General features: G+C 38.0%; 1 protein-coding gene across 4 annotated transcripts in view; it reads right to left on the reverse strand.

Annotated features, from left to right (window-relative positions):
- Nucleotides 1-20,442, reverse strand: part of ATG4C (autophagy related 4C cysteine peptidase) — a 133,353-nt gene that overhangs the window by 51,193 nt on the left and 61,718 nt on the right. For all 4 annotated transcript variants that reach the window (XM_079776468.1, XM_079776466.1, XM_079776467.1 and 1 more), the window contains exons 2-3: nucleotides 10,029-10,172; nucleotides 5,038-5,121 (exon numbers count right to left, since the gene is read on the reverse strand). In XM_079776468.1, coding sequence (XP_079632594.1) covers nucleotides 5,038-5,121; nucleotides 10,029-10,104 — 160 coding nt within the window. In that variant the 5' untranslated portion in view covers nucleotides 10,105-10,172. The remainder of the gene's footprint in view (nucleotides 1-5,037; nucleotides 5,122-10,028; nucleotides 10,173-20,442) is intronic.

Genomic DNA, 20,442 nt, shown 5'->3' on the forward strand with positions numbered 1-20,442 from the left:
CAAGTAGGTTTTCTCCCTCTCCATCTTTTGTGTATTAGTGAGGGATCCTGATGGAAAAGTGTGACAGATAGCATGATGAAACTATTTTATATTAGTATGAGGAAGAAGGCTGATCTGAATTAGTTTTAAAAATACAACAAAACCTAGCATGTTAAAATTGTTGAACCCTGGCTGTGTGTGTCCCATGCACTGAAAGGTTGCTGGTTTGATTCCCGATCAGGGCACATGCCTGGATTATGGGCTGGATCCCTAGCAGGAGGCATGTTTGCTCTCACATCAGTGTTTCTCTCTCCCTCTCCCCTCCTTTCTCTCTAAAAAACCTATTAAAAATATTTGGTTTTAATAGTTAGTATTCTGTGATATTCAAAAATGCTACTATTTCTTTCAACTACTTATAGTGACTGGGATTAGTTATTGGCCTTATTTAAGGAAGAGAATTGTCCTAACATAGTTTAGGCTATTTCAATATTTGATTATTGCTATATTGTTAGGCTCTTTACAAATCAATTAATACTTCAAAAATAAAAGACTACTTCTGAAGTGTGTTAGTTTATTCTCTAGAACAATGATTTCCAATCACTTTAATCTCATGGCACACAAAAACAAATTACTAAAATTCTGTACTACACCAAAAATATATTTTTTTGCCAATCTGACAAAAACTATGTATATTTTTATTGATTTACAAAAAAAAGTAATAATAATAGTATATATCATCCCCTTTTGCTCCAAAGTGACATTTTTAAAAAGTAGGTGTCTATAGTTGTATATAATGATTTCTGGTACCAAGAATTAACCAATCAAATGAAACCTTATTATACAACATGACCAATAAGATGTAACTCTATTATATGACCTACTAGAGGCTTAGTGCACGAAATTCATGCATGGGGGGGGAGGGGGGCCCCTCAGCCCAGCCCGCACCCTCTCGCAATCCAGGACCCCTCGGGGGATGTCGGGCCTAAACCGGCAGTTGGACATCCCTCTTGCAATCCAGGATGCTGCACCAGTGACCATATTTTTCATACAGGTGAAAGGCATCTTGCTGTTGTCTGGACAGCTACATTTTTTTGCCTTGATTATAAAAAGTATACATAACATGATCCTTCTGAGGCAATAGTACCATTTTCCCCATCTGATGGGTGGAAAAACTGAAGCAGAGAGAAGTTAAGTAATTGGCTTTGTCACACAGTTATATGTGTCAGAATCGGTGCTGACCACAAAATGTGCAAGCCAGAGTCCATGCATGTCATCGCTGCATCATCCTGTCTTTTCAGTGTTAGAGTTAGCCTTGCCAGGTTTTAATTTTTAAATCTAAGAGACTGTTACCAAAATACAGGGTAGGGTCTCTAGGCCTGGCCAGCGATCTGTGGAGCAACCAGCAGGGCGATGGGGGGGCGGGGGGGGAAGACCCACTGGCACCCACCTTAGCTGATGGCCTGGCGCCACCTGCTTGCCAGCCCCACCCCCACCATCACCCCACCGCCGCCGCCAGCCCCGCCCCCGCCACTGCTGCCAGTTGCCTACCTCTGCCCACTGACACCTGCCTTGGCTGGCTTGGCACCGCCGGCTTGCCAGCTCGCCCCCCCCCCCCGCCCCCCTCCTTCCCGCCAAGGGGTCATTCCATAGGTCATTCTGCTGTTCGGTCAATTTGATTATTAGGGTTTTATATAGATAGATATATTTTTGTTTTAAGACAGGGTCTTCACACCAGAAGGGTATTGTTGTGTTGGCTATGGTCATTTTTTTAATTTGACAATCTAAGGGAAAAGAAGTCAGTGCCCCTGACTAGTCAGGTATTTTTTAAAAATTCCTGCAGCACACTGGTTGAAAATCGCTGCTCTCAAAAAGGGTCTCAAAAAAAGTTCACTGTCACCACTCCAATACCACTGCAGATAAATTTGAATTTGTTTCTGTAGTAAAATTTACCTTCCAACTGTAACTGATTTTAAATCATTTGTCAAACACTCACTGACAGCTCTGAGTGCTCAGCAGCTGGAGGTAGGGTAGAAGTGAGAGTCCTCCCTTCCCTGGAGAAGCTTACTTTTTTGTGAGGGGGATAACCTGTAAGCAGTTGATACCTTGTAACAAGTGGCAGCTATGTGACTGTGCAGAAAGGGAGAAGTTTTATAGTGTGGCTACTGGCAAAGATATCCGGGAGGTAAATTGGGAGGGATTTGGGGGGAGGAGCAGCAGGAGTGAGACAGGGTGATGATGAGTATTAAATAACTTAGAGAATAAAATTAATAACATTTAAAAATGAATAAAAAGTATTCTCTGAGGTTCTCCCTTGAGCAGTGTAATGATAACCTTATTTAAACATGAAGTGAGAGTTAACGTGGTAAAGCCGTTTTATCTGTTTCTTTGGATCTGAATCTTATAAAACTCTTTTATTCTCCAGATGAGGAAACTGGGCCCAGAGAGACCTTTGGCCCCTCCAGCTTGTTAGTGAATGGCAGCCCAGCCCTCGCACACTCTGCCTCGAGCACATTTGTTTTGTCACACTGTCTCCTGAACAAATTCTCATTATTGGCTTTCATTTACTGCAATAAAATGCTCTTCCTTCAATATTATAGAAAGCATTACGTTTTATTGTAGTAAGTGAATAGTAGAAATAGAAAATTGCAGCTGTTTTTTATTGCTTAAGAAAATAAAATACTAAAATCTTATTCTAAACTTCTCACAATATTACATAGGATATTTATAATAGGTGTCTGCCAGGTTTGATTATAGGTGCTATATCAAGGGCAGCATTTTATAACCCATTCCTCAAATCTCATCTGTGGAAGTTAGAGTATCTAATGGGTTTACTATAGAGCTGCACATGATATCACATTCAAGCAGTTCATGGAGCATAAGAAAAATTACAATGCTTAATCGATTGACATTTTAACTAAGGAAAAACCACACTTTTATAGGTTTAACTTACTGTGACATTTTCTTCTATTTCCCTTCCCCTTCATGTTTCTCCTGGGAGTCTTATTAAAAAGTATAGCTCATGCTCAACAGTATTTCTGGATGACAGCACAGCCAGCCAGCCTAAACTTAGAACCACAGTCCAATGGTGAATACAACTAGGTTGACAGGGATGAGTAACAGACCCCCTTATGCTAAAGGCATTCTAGCCATACCTAATTTCAGTCAACTAATTGTCTTCTTCAGTGATCAGGTAAAGAAACTGGTGTCCATTATATATTAATTTCAAGGACCTAAATATGAATTTGTAATGTCAGAATGAGTATATGAAGGGAAAGCCAGTTAGCAAATAAGAAATCCCAGAAAAAAGCATTTGTCTTTGCTTGATTTCTGTTGTTAAGACATTGTGGAATATAATGAAAAGGAGAGGTGCTTTTTACTGGTGTTTTAGAAAAACAAAAAGTATGCTTTTATGAGAGAGAATCCTAAAATGATGCATACTACTTTGGAACTTACTAATGGAAGAAGTAACAGCTTGTCCCCTACTTGCATTGGAGTGTATCTGCACTTAAATTTAATTGATTTTTGTCAGATTTTCCCCATCATACATTTTTTCCTGCATTATTTTTGTATATAATTCATTCTCCTTCCTATCCCCAAAAAAGGGGGGAAATGCATCACACCAGTCTTAAGGAACAAGTTTTCAAGCTAATTTCTTCGTGGATAAAATTTTTTTCAACTCAGGTTTTAGTTTCATAGATATATTTAATTTAATTATACACACACACACACACACACACACACACACACAAGGAAGGGGAGGACAAAGTAAATTTACAATTATGGGTACATGAAACAGAGTTTATTCTTGTTATTATTTATTCATTATTGTATTACTAGAGGCCTGGTGCACAAATTCGTGCACAGGTGGGGTCCGGCCAGCCCGGCTGGGGGAAGGGGCCACAGGCAGTTGGCCAACCAGCCCCATCCCCTGGTCAAACTCCTGGTTGAACTCCCAGTAGAACTCCCGGTCAAGGGACAATTTGCATATTAGCCTTTTATTATATAGGATATTTCATATGAACAACTATAAACCTACTTTTGCCCCACCCTGTAGGTATATTTGTGGAGACCCAGAAGGAGAAAGAAGAGAGAGGAAAACAGACTAAGTATTTTAAGATAACATGGCTAAATTTGATGAAAACTATAAACCAACAAGCCCAAGAAGTTCAACAAAATCCAAGCACAAGAAACATGAATAAAACTACACCAATGCACATCATAATCAAATTGTTCCAAACTAGTGATAAAAAAATCTTAAAAGCAGTCAAGAAAAAAAAGGACATTATGTACAAAGAAAGGTAAGGATGACATCAGATTTCTCAGTGGAAACAAAACAAGCAAGAAAATAGTGAGGCAACATCTTCAAAGCTACTGCAAGAAAAAAAGCATCAACCCAGAATTCTATACCCAGCAAAAATATCTTTCAAAAATGAAAGTAATATACTTTTTCAGAGACATAAAAGCTGGAAAAATACATCACCAGCACACCTATACTATACAAAACATGGTGGTTGTTAGGGATTGAGGGTAGTGGGTAATGAGTTATTGTTTAATAGGTATGGTGTTTCATATTTTACAAATGAAGAGTTCTGGAGATTAATGGTATCACAACCTTAAGAAAGTATTAACCTTTTGCACTCGGATGTTGAGTGTGACTCGACACGGTTAGCATCGGTAGCAGCTCGTATGTCAAATTGTATTGAATGTATCAATAATTTGAAATATAAAAATATCCAAATAAATAAGTTTGTATGAAAAGAAACTCCAGTTTTTTATTCTACTGCCGCGCTTTGTAAAATCTGGGGTATTTAAAAAATTAAATCCCGAGTAGAATAAAGGAATCGAGAAAAAAGCAAGCAAGTGCAAAGGGTTAATACCACTGAACTTAAAAATGATTAAGAGGTAAATTTTATGTTATATTTTACCACAATTTTTAAAATAGAGGTAAAAAACAATAGAAATGTGCCAAAAATATATTAATCTAGAAATAAAATAGTGAAAACGGTTACACAATGAATTTCTACATATTTTTAAATGGGTTACAAATCTAGCACTTACCTTCACATTTAAAATGATAACATTTTCCAAGTAATAATACAGGAGAATTTCTACTAAAATACGTCTTTGTTTTCAACACCCAACCTAAATGAGAAAAAAATTGTTTTGCAATTAAAGGGTTACACACTAAAAGTCTAGCAACATTTTCTTTTATTTAATTTCAAATCATCAATTATCAACTATGGATGTGCATTTTTTGCAAAAGTAGCAAAATATTTGGACAATGAACTGAAAATATGTATTTTAATTACATTCACTCCACTTAAAGAACATGAGAGAGAAAAAATAATTTTAATTTACTTTCAAACAGGTAACAATGTTCTTATGGTATAAAAGAATTTTTAATCCTTACCCAAGGATATGTTTTTATTGATTTTAGAGAGGGAGGAAGGAAGAGAGAAGAAAATATTACAAATCATATATTTGCTAAGGGATGTTTTATCTAGAATATATAAAGAACTCTTATAATTCAATAACAAAATGACAACCCAATTAAAATGCACAAAGAGCAAAGAATATCCTTACATGATATTATTCTACAACGTCATTAAAATTCTTCCCAGATTTGGATTACCCCCATTACCTATAATAGTACCTCGCACCCTTGGGGATCAATAAAAAAAATCATCTTTATGGTGCTTGGAGACAAAGGTAACACATCTCTTGATATTTTAGAATTACAACAGCATAATACATAATTATCCCAAGCAAACTTACAAACTAATTCTTTGAATGTCTGGCAGCAATTTAAAAAGGACATGTAAGGATTTAATCCCCTCCATTGTGTAGAGGGCCTCCTGGGAAGGCACCTGAGCATTCTATATTGGTCCCTCTTGCCATTTGGGCCAAGAGGAACCCTCTTCTCACAATCCAATTGCACACAGCTGTTGCCTGAGTTTTCTGTTCATGTCGAGGTTGAAGCCTCGTGATGACTGCTACCATGGATCTGTCTCTCACCCAGTGGGGCAAGCTGGGCCCTCCCTGGAGAAGAAACCCGGGTTCCCCAAGATATGTGATCAGTGCTGGGGCCCTGCCAGCAGGTGAGGGGATCCCAAGGCAGGTGCTGGGCATAGGGTACCAAGGAGACAGAACTGAACCTCACATCACCCTGCTTGGCCCCGGAGGATGGCTGGTTAGCCAGAGACGGGTAAGATTCCTCAGGGAAGGAACAACCTAAGACAGGCACAGTCGCAGAGGGGCCATCAGGAGAGAACTTGGGGGTTAACAGAGCGGGGGCACAGACCCTCACCCCCCTAACTTTGCAGGGGCCTGAACCCTCACCCCTTCTGAAGGAAGTCTCCTGCCCCCATGGCTGCTTAAAGTCCCATGCCCATCTCAAATCAGGACCCGGGTAACAGACAGAGACTTGGCCGACGGCAGCTGCCCTCTCACTGCACCAAGAATTGTTTGAGTTGTCTTGAACCCATGGTGTGGGAAATGGGTTTTTGATATCTAAATCCAGCCTACCACCAGGATTGCTCAGGGCCTACTCAAGAAGGCAAATAATCCTTTCCACTAATATTTACAGGGTAAAATAAGATTGTTGTTAGAGTAATAAGTTTGACAGTAAAATAGTAGTCAAGTTTTCAGGCTAATTTAAATTGGCTAATTGAAACAAGCGAATATTCTAGAAAAATTAATAGTACTGGACAAAAAGCAGTTCCTAAAGTGTTAACTAAAATTTTTATTGGTAGTTTATCTCATGATAAAATTGCATAACATGTAATGAACCTAAAGCAGTCATATTATAGTGCAAAAAATTAAAACTTAAAAGCTATCAAGACTACATTAAAAAATTTTCAAAAGCCTCCTAATATTTAAATCAAAAAAAGGGGGGATAGTAGAAGAATATCATGTAAGGAAAAATATCCTGTAAGTAAATTACATCTAGAAAATTTGTACTTTAGAAAATTAATTGTAATGCTAAAAGCAAGACACCCAGGAAAAACACACATGGTGTCAAAACAAGCCAGAGGAAAATCATTTGGGCAAAAAATGAAAAAGGATCCCAAGTCAAATTTATAAGAAATATTCCTTTATTAACTTTTGGTCGAGAATATGTTTGTATATTTTCAGAAAACAACTCCGAGACCATGTGGATTCTGGCAACAGAGAGGAATCGACAGGAATACTCCAGCCATGAAGACAGAAGAGAAGCAGTCCAGAGATGGAAGACGCTTACGTCGCCTTGCCATACTAGCAGACAGCAGCTGTGTGTCACTGCACGTTGCCCAGGACCAAACCAGAGAGGGTCGGACCTGCATTACCACCATTAGTCCACCATCCAGAACTGAAATATCATTGCTGACATGTGCACATAAGGAACTGTTTGACATTGAAATTGGGTCTCAAAAGAACTGTTGGCCCAGAAAGAAACTCACTACAGACTGATTCATTTGCCTGTCAGCATAACCATTATTGCTTGTCTCATTTTCGGTTCTTATAAGTGTATTTCTAGGAGCACATGATCTCACTCATCTAGGGGAAATGATGAACAACATAGACTGATGAACAAGAACAGACCCAGAAACAAGGAGGAATGGATCAGACTGTCGGGCCTCAGAGGGAGGGTAGGGGAGGATGGGGATATAGGGGAGAGATCAACCAAAGGACTTGTGTGCATGCGTATGAGCCTAACCAGTGGTTAAGGACAACAGGGGGGTGGGGACATGCATGGGGAGGGGTGTGGGATGGAAATGGGGGGATGAGGACAAATATGTGATACCTTAATCAATAAAGAAATTAAAAAATAATAATAATAAAATAAAAATAAATAAATAAAATGCACAAAGAATCTGAATATATACTCCAAAGAATATATACATGTAAGGCCAATAAGTACATGAAAAGATGCTTAACATCATTGTTCATCAAATAAATGCAAACCAAACTCACAGTAAGATACTTCACAACCACTAGGATGGCTCTAATAAAAGGATGGACAAGGTATTGGTGAGGATGTGGAGTAATTCAAACCTTCAAACGTTAAGGGTGGGAATGTAAAATGGTATAGCCACTTTGGAAAAGTTTGGCAGTTCCTCAAAAAGTTAAACTTAGAGTTAACATATGATCCAGAAATTCTACTCTAAGACAACAGAAAACATGTTCACACAAAACCTTGTACACAATGTTCAGAGCAACACTATTCATATTCCAAAAAGTAGAAATAACCTAAAGGTCCATCAACTGATGAATGGGTAAAGAAATGTGGTATAGTCATACAATGAAATATTATTCAGCCATATAAAGGAATAAAGTACTGATATATACATGCTACAACATGGGTGAACTTTGAAAACATTAAGTGAAAAGGGTCAGACACAAAAGGCCACAGGTTGTATGATTTCATTTACATGAAATGTCCAGAATAGGGAAATCCATAGATATAGAAAATAGACTAGTGGTTGCCAGGGGCTGGAGGGAGGTGTAGAGGAATAGGGAGTAGCTACTAATGGGCATGGGGTTGCTTTTTGGGCTAAAAATATATTCTGGAATTAGATAGTGATGATGGTTGCACAACCTAGTGAATATACTTAAAAACCACTGACTCATACACTTTAAAAGGGTGCATTTTATAGTATATAAATTATACCAGAGGCCCAGTGCATGGATACTAGAGGTCCCTTGGCCTGGCCTGCACCCTCTTGCAATCCGGGACCCCTCAGGGGATGTCAGAGAGCTGGTTTCAGCCCAATCCCCGCAGGCCAGGCCAAGAGACCCCACCAGTGCACGAATCTGTGCACCAGGCCTCTAGTATGCATATAAGATCTTTGGTTAATCTCTTCCCGCCCTCCTTCCTCCCCCCTTCCCTCTGAGATTCATCAGTCTGTTCCATGTTTCCATACCTGTGCATTGAGCATCTGCCCCCTGGTGGTCAGTGCGCATCATAGCTACAGGTCGAACAGTCGCTTAGACTTTTATATATATAGATCTCAACTTTAAAAATTAATGTTCATAATTTTCAGAATGCAATGTCATGTTATTATCAAGTTATAACTGTCTAAATAGCTAGCTGGCCATGACTTCCCGTGAACCAGGAGTCAACTGCCAACAGGTTTTACCTGAATTTGCAGTATCAAGGAATTTCACTAAATTTTATCATTTTTATTTTATGGCTATGAACTTCTTCCTGTTGAAACTGGTTCTGCTGAGTATTTCTCCATTTCTGAAGGCTTCTTCACCTCCTATTTGTTTTTAGTCTGAAGTGAGCTTCAAAAATACCATAAGATTGGTTGCCAGATGGGAGAGAGTTAGGGGGTTGGGTGAAAAAGGTAAAGAGAGTAAGAAGTACAAATTTGGCAGTAACAAAATAGTCATGGGGATGTAAAGAACTGCATAGGGAATATAGTCAATAATATTGTAAACTATGTATGGTACTATACTTACTGGGGGGATTGCTTCATAAGTTATGTAAACATCTAGCCACTCTGCTGTACACCTGAAACTAATATAATACTGAAAGTCAACTGTAACTGAAAAAAATAAAAACAAATAAAAAGGAATAAACTATAAAACAAATTTAAAAAAACAAAAAAACATGCAATATGATCCTTCCCTCTTGGATTTGTTTGCAAATCAAGGTTAACTAGGTTAAAAATAAGGGTCTGAGGGTACTTCCAGGAGAAATTCATAGGTACCAGTGCATGAACTTTATACTGTCTGTTTTGTGTGTTCAGAGGTCTATTTTGCTTACTTCCTGGTTCATGAGGTTGCCTGAAAGTAAGTCTAAAAACGGAGGTATTACCATCACCTGAATAAATTCTGTTTGGAATTTTTTTAAAAAAGAGGGCACATAAGTATGCTTTAGTTTCTAAGCATTGTTTATGATGATATTTGGTTCTTTCTTCAGGAGACATTCTTATCTACATTCCTTACAGAAATATATCATTCAATGAGAACCTTAAGCAATTGTCAGTAATTTAATAAGGAAGATGATACACATCTTCAAATATATCTTTGGATTTATACAATTTTTAAATCAAAATACTTACTATATTTCATGTTGTTCCAAGCAGATATAAATTTAGTTTTTAGCTTGTCAACTTCTTCTGTTCCTGTGGCCTCCATATTCAAATTCTAAAGAAATAGCCATCACTTGATTTCATTCTTCTACAGAGTTTAATCTTTTGTACTGACTAAAAGAAAAAAGTTAAAGGAAAACAAGTAATAAGTTCATGTTATATGGTACAATACCTGCTAAAGTTATTTGAGTGATTAAATAAAATTTGAAATGAGCAAACCAATTTCTCATTTTATAAAACAGACTATAATATATTCAATAAATATTTTAAATTTAAAAAACACTTAATACCAAATATACAACAATATAAATTAGCATACAAAACTAGACAATAATCTCTCCCAGATACAATTAAAAACAATAAGTTAACTTAGTAACACAGCTCAGCACTGGTGCTTTGTGCAACTGTTTAAGATTTGTTTTATTTATAATTAGAGAAGGTGATTTGAAATCTTATGAAAAATGATGACTATCTTCAGAATGGAAGCTTCCACTCATATTAAGTCCCTGCTTTCATATAAAACCTAAATTTTTATTTTAAATTAAGGCATTTTCTACAATTACTGCCTATCTTAATACTGCAGCATTAAAAAAATTGAATGGCTTAAATTTACAACAGGAAATGTTTTCTTACTTTAAAATAAGAATAAATGTAGCTCATAAGTGTTTGTTTTTTAACTAACTTGAGGAGAAAATAGAAATGTGTGATATAATCTGAAAGAGGAACAAATTATAATTCAAAGTGTTTGAGCTTATTTGCAATAATTCACAGACAGTTTACTTTTCAAGAAAATGCTGCACAGAACATTACACTTTTAGGGTTATAAATATCTACTCAAAAGTACTGATACATTCATTTCTCTAACAATAGACATTCCATTTTATAACACGTATTAAAAGCTACTAATTATACATCATAGTTGAGGCAGGAGAAAACATAGTCCATTGGAAGAATTTAAAAAGCCAAGGTGAAGAGAGCACAGAAAGTCCAAAAAAGTAACACAAGATGTGGCTACAGGGCTGGGCAGGGGCCAGAGCACACAGGGCCTTGTAGACTATGTTAAGAATTTTGTTCTTTATCCTAGCACCTGGTTTCAAACAAAAATGTCAGAATCAGATTCTGTGGGTTTATTTGCCTTCAATAGCAGCAAAGAGAATAGACTGAAAAGAGACAAGAGTAGATGGTGAGAGTATACTACTATACAAGACTATAAGTGAAATAATAGTAGGTTGGACTGGAGCTATGGAGATGGAGAGATATAGATATATGAGAAAAGGTGCCCAAAATTCACTAAGTCTTGGTGATAAAATGGATGTGGAAGGTAAGAAACAGGGATATGTCAAGGATAAACTCAGCCAGGTTCCTGGCTTATAGAACTAAATAGATGCTGCCAATCACTGAAATAGGGAATATTAGGAGAGGGGCAGATTAGAGGGAAATCATGAATTTGATTTATGAGGAGTGTGAGATGCCTCTGAGAGAAAAAGTAGAGAATCATTACTTATTTAATCATTTGGTAAATTATTGTCAGGCACTATTCTAGGCAATACAGATAAAGCTTAGAACAAAGGCAGTGAAATATAACAGGTTCTTGAATAAAGTCATTTTGTTCAACATCATTTAGTTATATAATGTTGGTGAAATGTCATAGGAACTTAATTCTTGTTTGTATCAATTAACCTATGGGGCAATTGCTTTAATTACATATCATTTCACTTAAAGTTGCAGAGCCTATCAACAACATGAAGTGCAGAATACTATACTTCTGTCACAAGCTTACATTCTATATTTTAGAGAGGACAACAAGGCCATTGGTTTATATAGATCTGGAGCTCAAGCATGAGGTATAGGCTTGAGCTACTAATTTGAGGACTGCTGATATAGAAGTGAGAATTACAGCTACAAACGTGTGCCTCCAGGCCTTTGCCTTGCTCATGTTTGTAGCCCCAGCCCTGAGGATGATAGTCAAGTCCTTTCATGAAATGACATCTGTCCCCTTACTCATTTCCTCTTTTGCCACTCCCTCACATGCACCATATCCTGACGGTATCCTATATAATAAAAGGCTAATACGCAAATCGACCGAACGGCAGAACGACCAGTCGCTATGACGCACACTGACCACCAGAGGACAGACGCTCAATGCAGGAGCTGCCCCCTAGTGGTCAGTGCGCTCCCACAGGGGGAGCGCCACTCAGCCAGAAGCCCTGAGCAGTGCTAAGGATGTCTGACTGCCGGCTTATCCCCCGAGGGCTCCCGGACTGCAAGAGGGTGCAGGCCGGGCTGAGGAACCCCCTTCCCCCGAGTGCATGAATTTCATGCACCGGGCCTCTAGTTTTTAATACTATTGGACAGATGCCCCTCCTCTTTCCTCACAGAATACTTCCTCTATCACAGCACTCATCACACTGTATTGTAATTATTTGTTTCTTACCTGTCACTTACACTAGACCAGCAATTTTCAACTTTTTTTATCTCATGGCACACATAAACTAATTACTAAAAGTCTGTGGCATACCAAAAAATATTTTTGTCAATCTGACAAAAAAGGCCCTAGCTGGTTTGGCTCAGTGATAGCCTGTCAGCCTGCGGACTGAAGGGTCCCGGGTTAGATTCCAATCAAGAGCACATGCATAGGTTGTGGGCTCAATCCCCAGTGGGATATGCAGGAGGCAGTCAACCAGTGATTCTCTCTCATCATTGATGTTTCTCTTTCCCTCTTCCTTTCTCGCTGAAATCAATAAAAATATATTTTTTTAAATCTGACCAAAAAAATAGGTATAATTTTATTGATTTATTTAAAATAATAATAGTAGTAATTTCCTGCCCTTTTTGCTTCAAATTGACTTTTTTTAAAATATATTTTTATTGATTTCAGAGTGGGATGGAGCCAGCAACCCAGGCATGTGCCCTGACCAGGAACTGAACCAGCGACCCCCTGGTGCATGGGATGACGCTCAACCAACTGAGCCACACTCGCTGGGCTCCAAAGAGACTTCTTAAAAAATAAGGTACCTATACTTGTATGTAAGGATTTCTGGAACCGAGAATTAACCAATCAGATGCAACCTTATTATACAACATGACCAATAAGATGCGACTCTATTGTATGACCTATATATTTATGGCTCAAGACAGGACATTCACACCCAACAACTATTGTTGTGTTGGCTGTTGTCATTTTTTAATTTGACAATCTAAGGGAAAAGAGGTCGGTGTCCCTGACTAAATAGTCAACTATTGCATGTTTTAAAAACTATTGCAGCATGAGGGATTGAGGGGAAAAAGAGAGAGAGAGAACTAATGGACATGAGCAACAGTGTGATGATTGCGGGATTAGGGGTGATGGAGGACGTGGAAGAGCGCATAGGGGGGATAAATGATGATGGAAAAAAATAAATTTAAAAAATTACTGTGGCACACTGATTGGAAATTGCTGCATTAGTCAGTAAACTTTTTTTAAAAATATATTTTATTGATTTTCCACAGAGAGGAAGGGAGAGGGACAGAGAGCCAGAAACATCGATCAGCCGCCTCCTGCACACTCCCTGCCGGGGATGCACCCGCAACCAAGGCACACGCCCCTGACCAGAATTGAACCCAGGACCCCCCAGTCCGCAGGCCAACGCTCCATTCACTGAGCCAAACAGGCCAGGGCAGTCAGTAAACTTTTTGAAGATCCTTAATGTCTGCCTGGCATGTGATTGGTCTTAAAAATGTTTATTAAATGAATCAGTGAACCGAGAAATTAATTAAATGTAGGTATATCACTAATAGCACTTTTACCAGCTGTAATTAGAATTTTTAAACTAACAACTAGAATTTTAAAAAAGGAAAAAAATTGCCCTAACCGGTTTGGCTCAGTGGATAGAGCGTCGGCCTTCGGACTGAAGGGTCCCAGGTTTGATTCCGGTCAAGGGCATGTACCTTGGTTGCGGGCACATACCCAGTGGGGAGTGTGCAGGAGGCAGCTGATCGATGTTTCTCTCTCATCGATGTTTCTAACTCTCTATCCCTCTCTCTTCCTCTCTGTAAAAAATCAATAAAATATATTTAAAAAAATAAAAAACCAGATAGTTGTGAAGAAGTCCAGACAGAATTTCTAGAAATAGAAATCTACAGTGATGTAGATAGTAGAGGAAGTTGTGTGTGCTGGAAGGGAACTCTGTATACTTTCAATTTTGCTGTGAACATAAAATTGCTCTAAAAATAAAGTTTATTAATTATTTTTAAAAGGAGGTATCCAGGGCATAGAGTGAGAAGAAAGAACAGCATGAATATGATTTATGCATCTATCTGCATATCTATTTTGCATCACACACATATACATGCATAAAACAATGTCTAGAAGTCCATGATGTTCAAAGTGGAATCTCTAAGAGATGAAATACCATTTCTACTTCCTTTTTTATACTTTACTATTGAAATTGTTTACATTGAGCCTCTTTTAAAATAAATTATTCAAAATAAATTACTCAAATGAAAAATTGAATACACAAAATTACAAATGTGTGCAGGTTATATTAAATTCTAACAAAATGACTAAAACTGCTTGACTAAGAAACCTGGCGAGAAGACATTCTGTTACGAAATTCCTAAACAGTCTATAAGAAAGATAAAAACGCTGACACAAAGTGATTTTTCCTTTTTAAGATAAACAACTTCATTCTTGTGGTTCTTAAAAACATCGGATTCAGCTATTTAGTCATGTAGAAAACTTTAACTTCCTCAATATAACTCCCCAGGGCAGTGTTGGCTAAATAAAATGACTTGACGAATATTCCTTAATTCATAACTTTTGTTTCTCCTAAACATAAACGTGGTGAGCTTGGAAAGAGGAAAAAGAATAAAGTAATACTTGAGTCCATTCAGTCTATTAAAATGTTTTCTTTACATTTGTATGAAATAAACCAAAGAAAAGCCAAGATAAACAGTACTTTTAATTTAACTACAAATGAGCAAAAACACAAATGAAGAAACCACAATGAACTTTAAGAGTAGTAGTCTCCCTGCAAAATTCTAAATTATTTTCACCTACAATTTCACTTTCCAAAAGCCTTCTTAATTAAAAAAAAAAAAATTAAAATTCATTGCCTATCAAGTATAACGTGCAGTGATAATTTACTCATGATCCAGCATATGTAAATCTGCTATGAAACCTAAAATAGCTGGCTTGACTGTCCCAGTGATCAAACTCAAACGTCAAAATTCCTGTTTATTTTATGTAGTGTTGTCAGAGCCTCAGTCTTGAAAATCACCATAACATTCTTCACAATTTCCAAACACTTTTTAAATAGGTTTATAGCTTATTTCTTAAAACTTTGGGAAACTAATAACCTTTTTTAAGTAAACTTTCGTCACTAATGCATATTACAACAAATCTTTCCATCACCATTTCCATATTTCTGTTCCCTGTTTACATTGTGACAAATCCATTTTTAATTAAAAGATAACATCATTAAAAAGAAGAAAACTTTTATCTCAGTAAACATAGATAAAGCTACCAGATCAGGTTATTACTAAACTTTATTGTTAATGATGTGAAAAGCAGAGTGAAGACCAAGCAGAGTCCTTTTGGAAGGCAGGGCTACAACATTTGATATGAAAATCATCGATTGAGACCCAGATGTCATTTTTAGAGTCACTTTTCTAACCGTAACCGTGCATTAAGACAGTCGATAAATTATAAACTGATAAATGTAAAACGGTACTCAAACCAATGCCCTTGAAGGGCAGATGAAGGTAATCAGCCTCTCCCATATGGCAATAGATAGAATATTTTACCCACTGAGGATTTAAAGCCAAGTAAAAGCTCCTGGCAGACAGAACTTTAGGAAATGATTCTACACAATATATCTTAGCCACATAGTATGACCAATAAAAACACTGCAGACTTCCAGTACTTGTGTATGCTTGAGCATCTTCCCCAAATAATATTCTGCAACAAGATAAAATATAGATATTGATTTAGAATTTTTGATGTGCTTTTAGCTGTACAATCAAATAAAATGAAGTGTGAGGTCCGCTCTAAGATATTCATCTACTACAACCTTTTCTACCTGCTTGCATTTTTAGTAACAAATAGCAATCCCTTGTCTGACCTTAAATGTCTTTCAATATGTTGATCTGTCATCTCTGCTCTCTTATTTCTTATCCCCATCTCAGTTCTTTGTTTATAGAAACATCAATTATTGTATCCCTCTCTTTACTTATACTTGCCAGTCCTCTATCTTCATGCACTGAACTTTGTGTTCAGGTTATAAACTTAGCATGCTTATTGCTTCTAAGCGGCAAATATGAAGAAAAGGAGAACAATGTATTATTTATTTGGACTGTCCCCTTTCAGAGCTAAGGACTAGGTAAAGTAGATGACAGTGAGATAAAGACAAAAGACTGAGAAAAGGAAAGGCAACATGATAAGGGCAGGACACACCTATTCAGAAACTTGATTTTAAAATAAGAATAAAGATCTTATAGCAAAAAGACAAATAAGGTTGTTTTGTCTCAAGGATATATCTTATAAACATTGTTAGGACTCCTCAGGATCACCTCCTCCAGTTAAAAACACTCATTGCACAGCAAATTTATAATGATGACATCAATAAAATGTTCTATTTATGTGTTCTTCTCTTAAGCTAAAAAAAGTAAAAACATCTAAGGAAGAAACTAAGTACTGAGCAGACATTCATTTACCCTCACACATGACTTGGATCAAGTTCCAACCGGCAAAATTCTGCACTTGGGCAGCACTGAGCATTATATGTTCACAGACTGTAAAGTCGTCATCAAAACCAACCTAAATGGGATATTAAAGAGTTGAAATTACTTCAACCACTTGCTCAAAGGCTACAGCAATAATTTTTAATGTTATCTGAGCTATCGTGAGCATTTGTCTTAAACATTACATCTAAGAAGAACATTGTTTACTACAGTTTGATAAACAAAATTTAATTATGTCAGGACCTTAGTAACATTTGATGAGTCCAAGGTAACTATGAATATGCAGTCTACATATAAGAAGTAACATACTTAGCAATGAGTCAAATCAATTAATCAACAAAATAATTAATTACTTTTGGTGAGGAAAAGGTACATCCATATTATTGAGACCAGTAATTAATTACATGTCATCCTATATAATAAAAGCCTAACATGCTAAGTGTCCGGTCGTCCGTTCAACCAATCAAAGCGTAATATGTTAATGATATGCTAAGGCCACTCAACTCCTTCTATGACGTGCACTGACCACCAGGGGGCAGACAGTCGACCAGTCAACCAGTCACTATGATGTGCACTGACCACCAGGGGGCAGATGCTCCAACCGGTAGGTTAGCTTGCTGCTGGGGTCTGGCCGATCGGGACTGAGCAAGACAGGCCAGACATGCCCTGGATCCTTCCTGCGGTCCCTCCCTGGCCTCGATTGTGCAGCAGTGGGGTCCCTCGACCTGGCCTTCTGGCAATCCGGGACCCCTCAGAGGATGTCAGAGAGCCGGTTTCAGCCCGATCCCGCAGGCCAGTCCGAGGTACCCCACTGGTGCACGAATTCAGGCACCGGGCCTCTAGTTTAAATATAGAACATCAAATTTACTTATTCATCAAGTATTTGAGTGGTTACTTCTGTAAGGCACTATGAGAGATACAATGAACCATGAAACCCAATTTCTGTCCTCATTAACCTTACATTCTAATAAGCAAGATGTTTATAACTAACCAAAACTCAAGACTGTTTATGGTTATGTCTCACAATAGAAATAATAAGTGTTATAATTTGTAAGAGAAATAGTTTCCCTTGTCCAATGAAAATATTTACACATGAAAAATGTGCGAATATGTTACAGGGTAACACACAGTCACAACTGGCATTCTTCAAATACAAAGAACTTACAAATAACATAAATCTTTTTATTCTGGGTGTGAATACAGAAAAACAATTATGTCTATTGTTAAAGATTAATGCTTGAATTGTATCATCAGTCAAAAGAAGAGCATTGTTTAAAATGTTCCCAATCACAGTTGTTTTGGCTTTCAAATGGCATTGTTTGATGTAATTTTTCTAATCACTTCTAACTTTAAGTAATATTCTATTAATTTGAAAATAGAGCTATAAGTTTAAAGCCTTACAAAGATTAAAAACTGCATATGCTCTATTTGATGTAACTGTTCTGGAGTTCCCCATAATTATATACTATGATGAAGTTTTAAAATATTATGTTTACTTTAGTTTTACAGATTTTATAAAAAGAGTCTATTAAAAAGTTTAGTAGACACTTAACTACATTTTATTTATTTTTATTATTAAATATATTGGGATAACATTGGTTAATAAGATCATATAGGTTTCAAGTGCACATTTCTATGATACATGATCTGTATATTGTATTGTGTGCCTACCACCCACAAATATCTTCCATAACCATGTATTTGGCCACCTTTATCCTATACTACCCCCTTCCCTCTGGTAACCACCATACTGTTGTCTGTCTATGAGTTTCAATTTTATATCCCACATATAAGTGAAATCATATGGTTCTTAGCTTTTTCTGACTTATTTCGCTTAGCATAATATTATCAAAGACTATTTCAAATTGATAACATAATCACATAGAAACAAATAATACAAATAACTTTAAACACCTACTTTTACTATACATGTTTAGTGGGATATATTATAATGACATAAAATGGCAAAGAAATCTTGGTAAATCTGTTATTGGAGGGTATATCAATATAGTAATTCCAAAACTAACTTATGTGTATTGTTGTAGGACAGATTCGATGAGTAAATATAATGATGTGGTTGAGAATCAGAATTCTCCCTGTATAAAAAGGGATATACCACATAAACTAAGACAAGGTGAAAATGAACTCCATGGCCCTAACTGGTTTGGCTCAGTGAATAGAGCGTCGGCCTGCGGACTGAAGGGTCCCAGGTTCGATTCCGGTCAAGGGCATGTACCTTGGTTGCGGGCACATCCCCAGTAAGGGGTGTGCAGGAGGCAGCTGATTGATGTTTCTCTCTCATTGATTTTTCTGACTCTCTATCCCTCTCCCTTCCTCTCTGTAAAAAATCAATAAAATATATTTTTAAAATAAATAATAATAATAAAAGAAAATAAAATAAAAAAGAAAATGAACTCCATGGTTTTGAATTTGAATTGAAGGTATCCTATAAACTCATTTCTTCAAAAAACAGTGTGTGGTTGTGTGCGTGCGTGCGTGCGTGTGTGTGTGTGTGTGTGTGTGTCCATTGACAGAGCCTAGAAACAGTGATATTCCAGTAGCCATGAGAACAGTTGGTCCTTGAACAACACGGGTTTGAACTATGTCAATCTATTTGTACATGAAGGTTTTCCAATAAATATTTATAAATGTACTTTCTCTTCATTATGGTTTACTTAATAACATTTTTTTTCTTTAGCTTACTTTATTGTAAGAATAAAGTATCCTGCCCTAACTGGTTTGGCTCAGTGGGTAGAGCATCGGCCTGTGGACTCAAGGGTCCCAGGTTCGATTCCTGTCAAGGGCATGTACCTTGGTTGCGGGCACATCCCCAGTAGGGAGTCTGCAGGAGGAAGCTGATAGATGCTTCTCTCTCATCGATGTTTCTAACTCTCTATCCCTCTCTCTTCCTCTCTGTAAAAAATAAATAAAATATATTTTTTTAAAAAAAGAATAAAGTATCCTATATAATAAAGAGGTAATATGCAAATTGACCATCACTCCAACACAAAAGATGGCCACCCCCATGTGGACACAAGATGGCTGGCAGGGGAGGGTGGTTGAGAGGGGGACCAGGCCTGAAAGGGAGGGCAATTGGGGGCAATCAGGCCTGCAGGGGAGGGCAGTTCTGGGGGACCAGCCCTGCAGGGGAGGACAGTTGAGGGGGACCCAGGCCTGCAGGGGAGGGCAGTTAGGGGGCAACCATGCCTGCAGGGGAGGACAGTTGGGGGAGATCAGCCCTGCAGGGGAGGACAGTTGGGGGGAACCAGCCCTGCAGGGGAGGACAGCTGGGAGGAACCAGGCCTGCAGGGGAGGGCAGTTGCAGGGGACCAGCCCTGCAGGGAAGGGTAGTTGGGGGGGTGGGACCAGGCCTGCAGGGGAGGGCAGTTGGGGGCCACCAGGCCTGCAGGGGAGGGCAGTTAGGGGCAATCAGGCCAGCAGGGGAGCAGTTAGGTGTCCATCAGGCTGGCAGGGGAGTGGTTTAGGGGGTGATCAGGCTAGCAGGCAGAAGCGGTTAAGGGCAATCAGGCAAGCAGGCAGGCGAGCGGTTGGGAGCCAGCAGTCCTGGATTGTGAGAGGGATCCCAGATTGGAGAGGGTGCAGGATGGGCTGAGGGACACCCCACCCCTGCGTGCATGAATTTCATGCACCAGGCCTCTAGTAT

This window comes from Cnephaeus nilssonii (genome assembly GCF_951640355.1).
Source record: "Cnephaeus nilssonii genome assembly, chromosome: 7".
In the NCBI taxonomy this organism is placed as follows: domain Eukaryota; kingdom Metazoa; phylum Chordata; class Mammalia; order Chiroptera; family Vespertilionidae; genus Cnephaeus; species Cnephaeus nilssonii.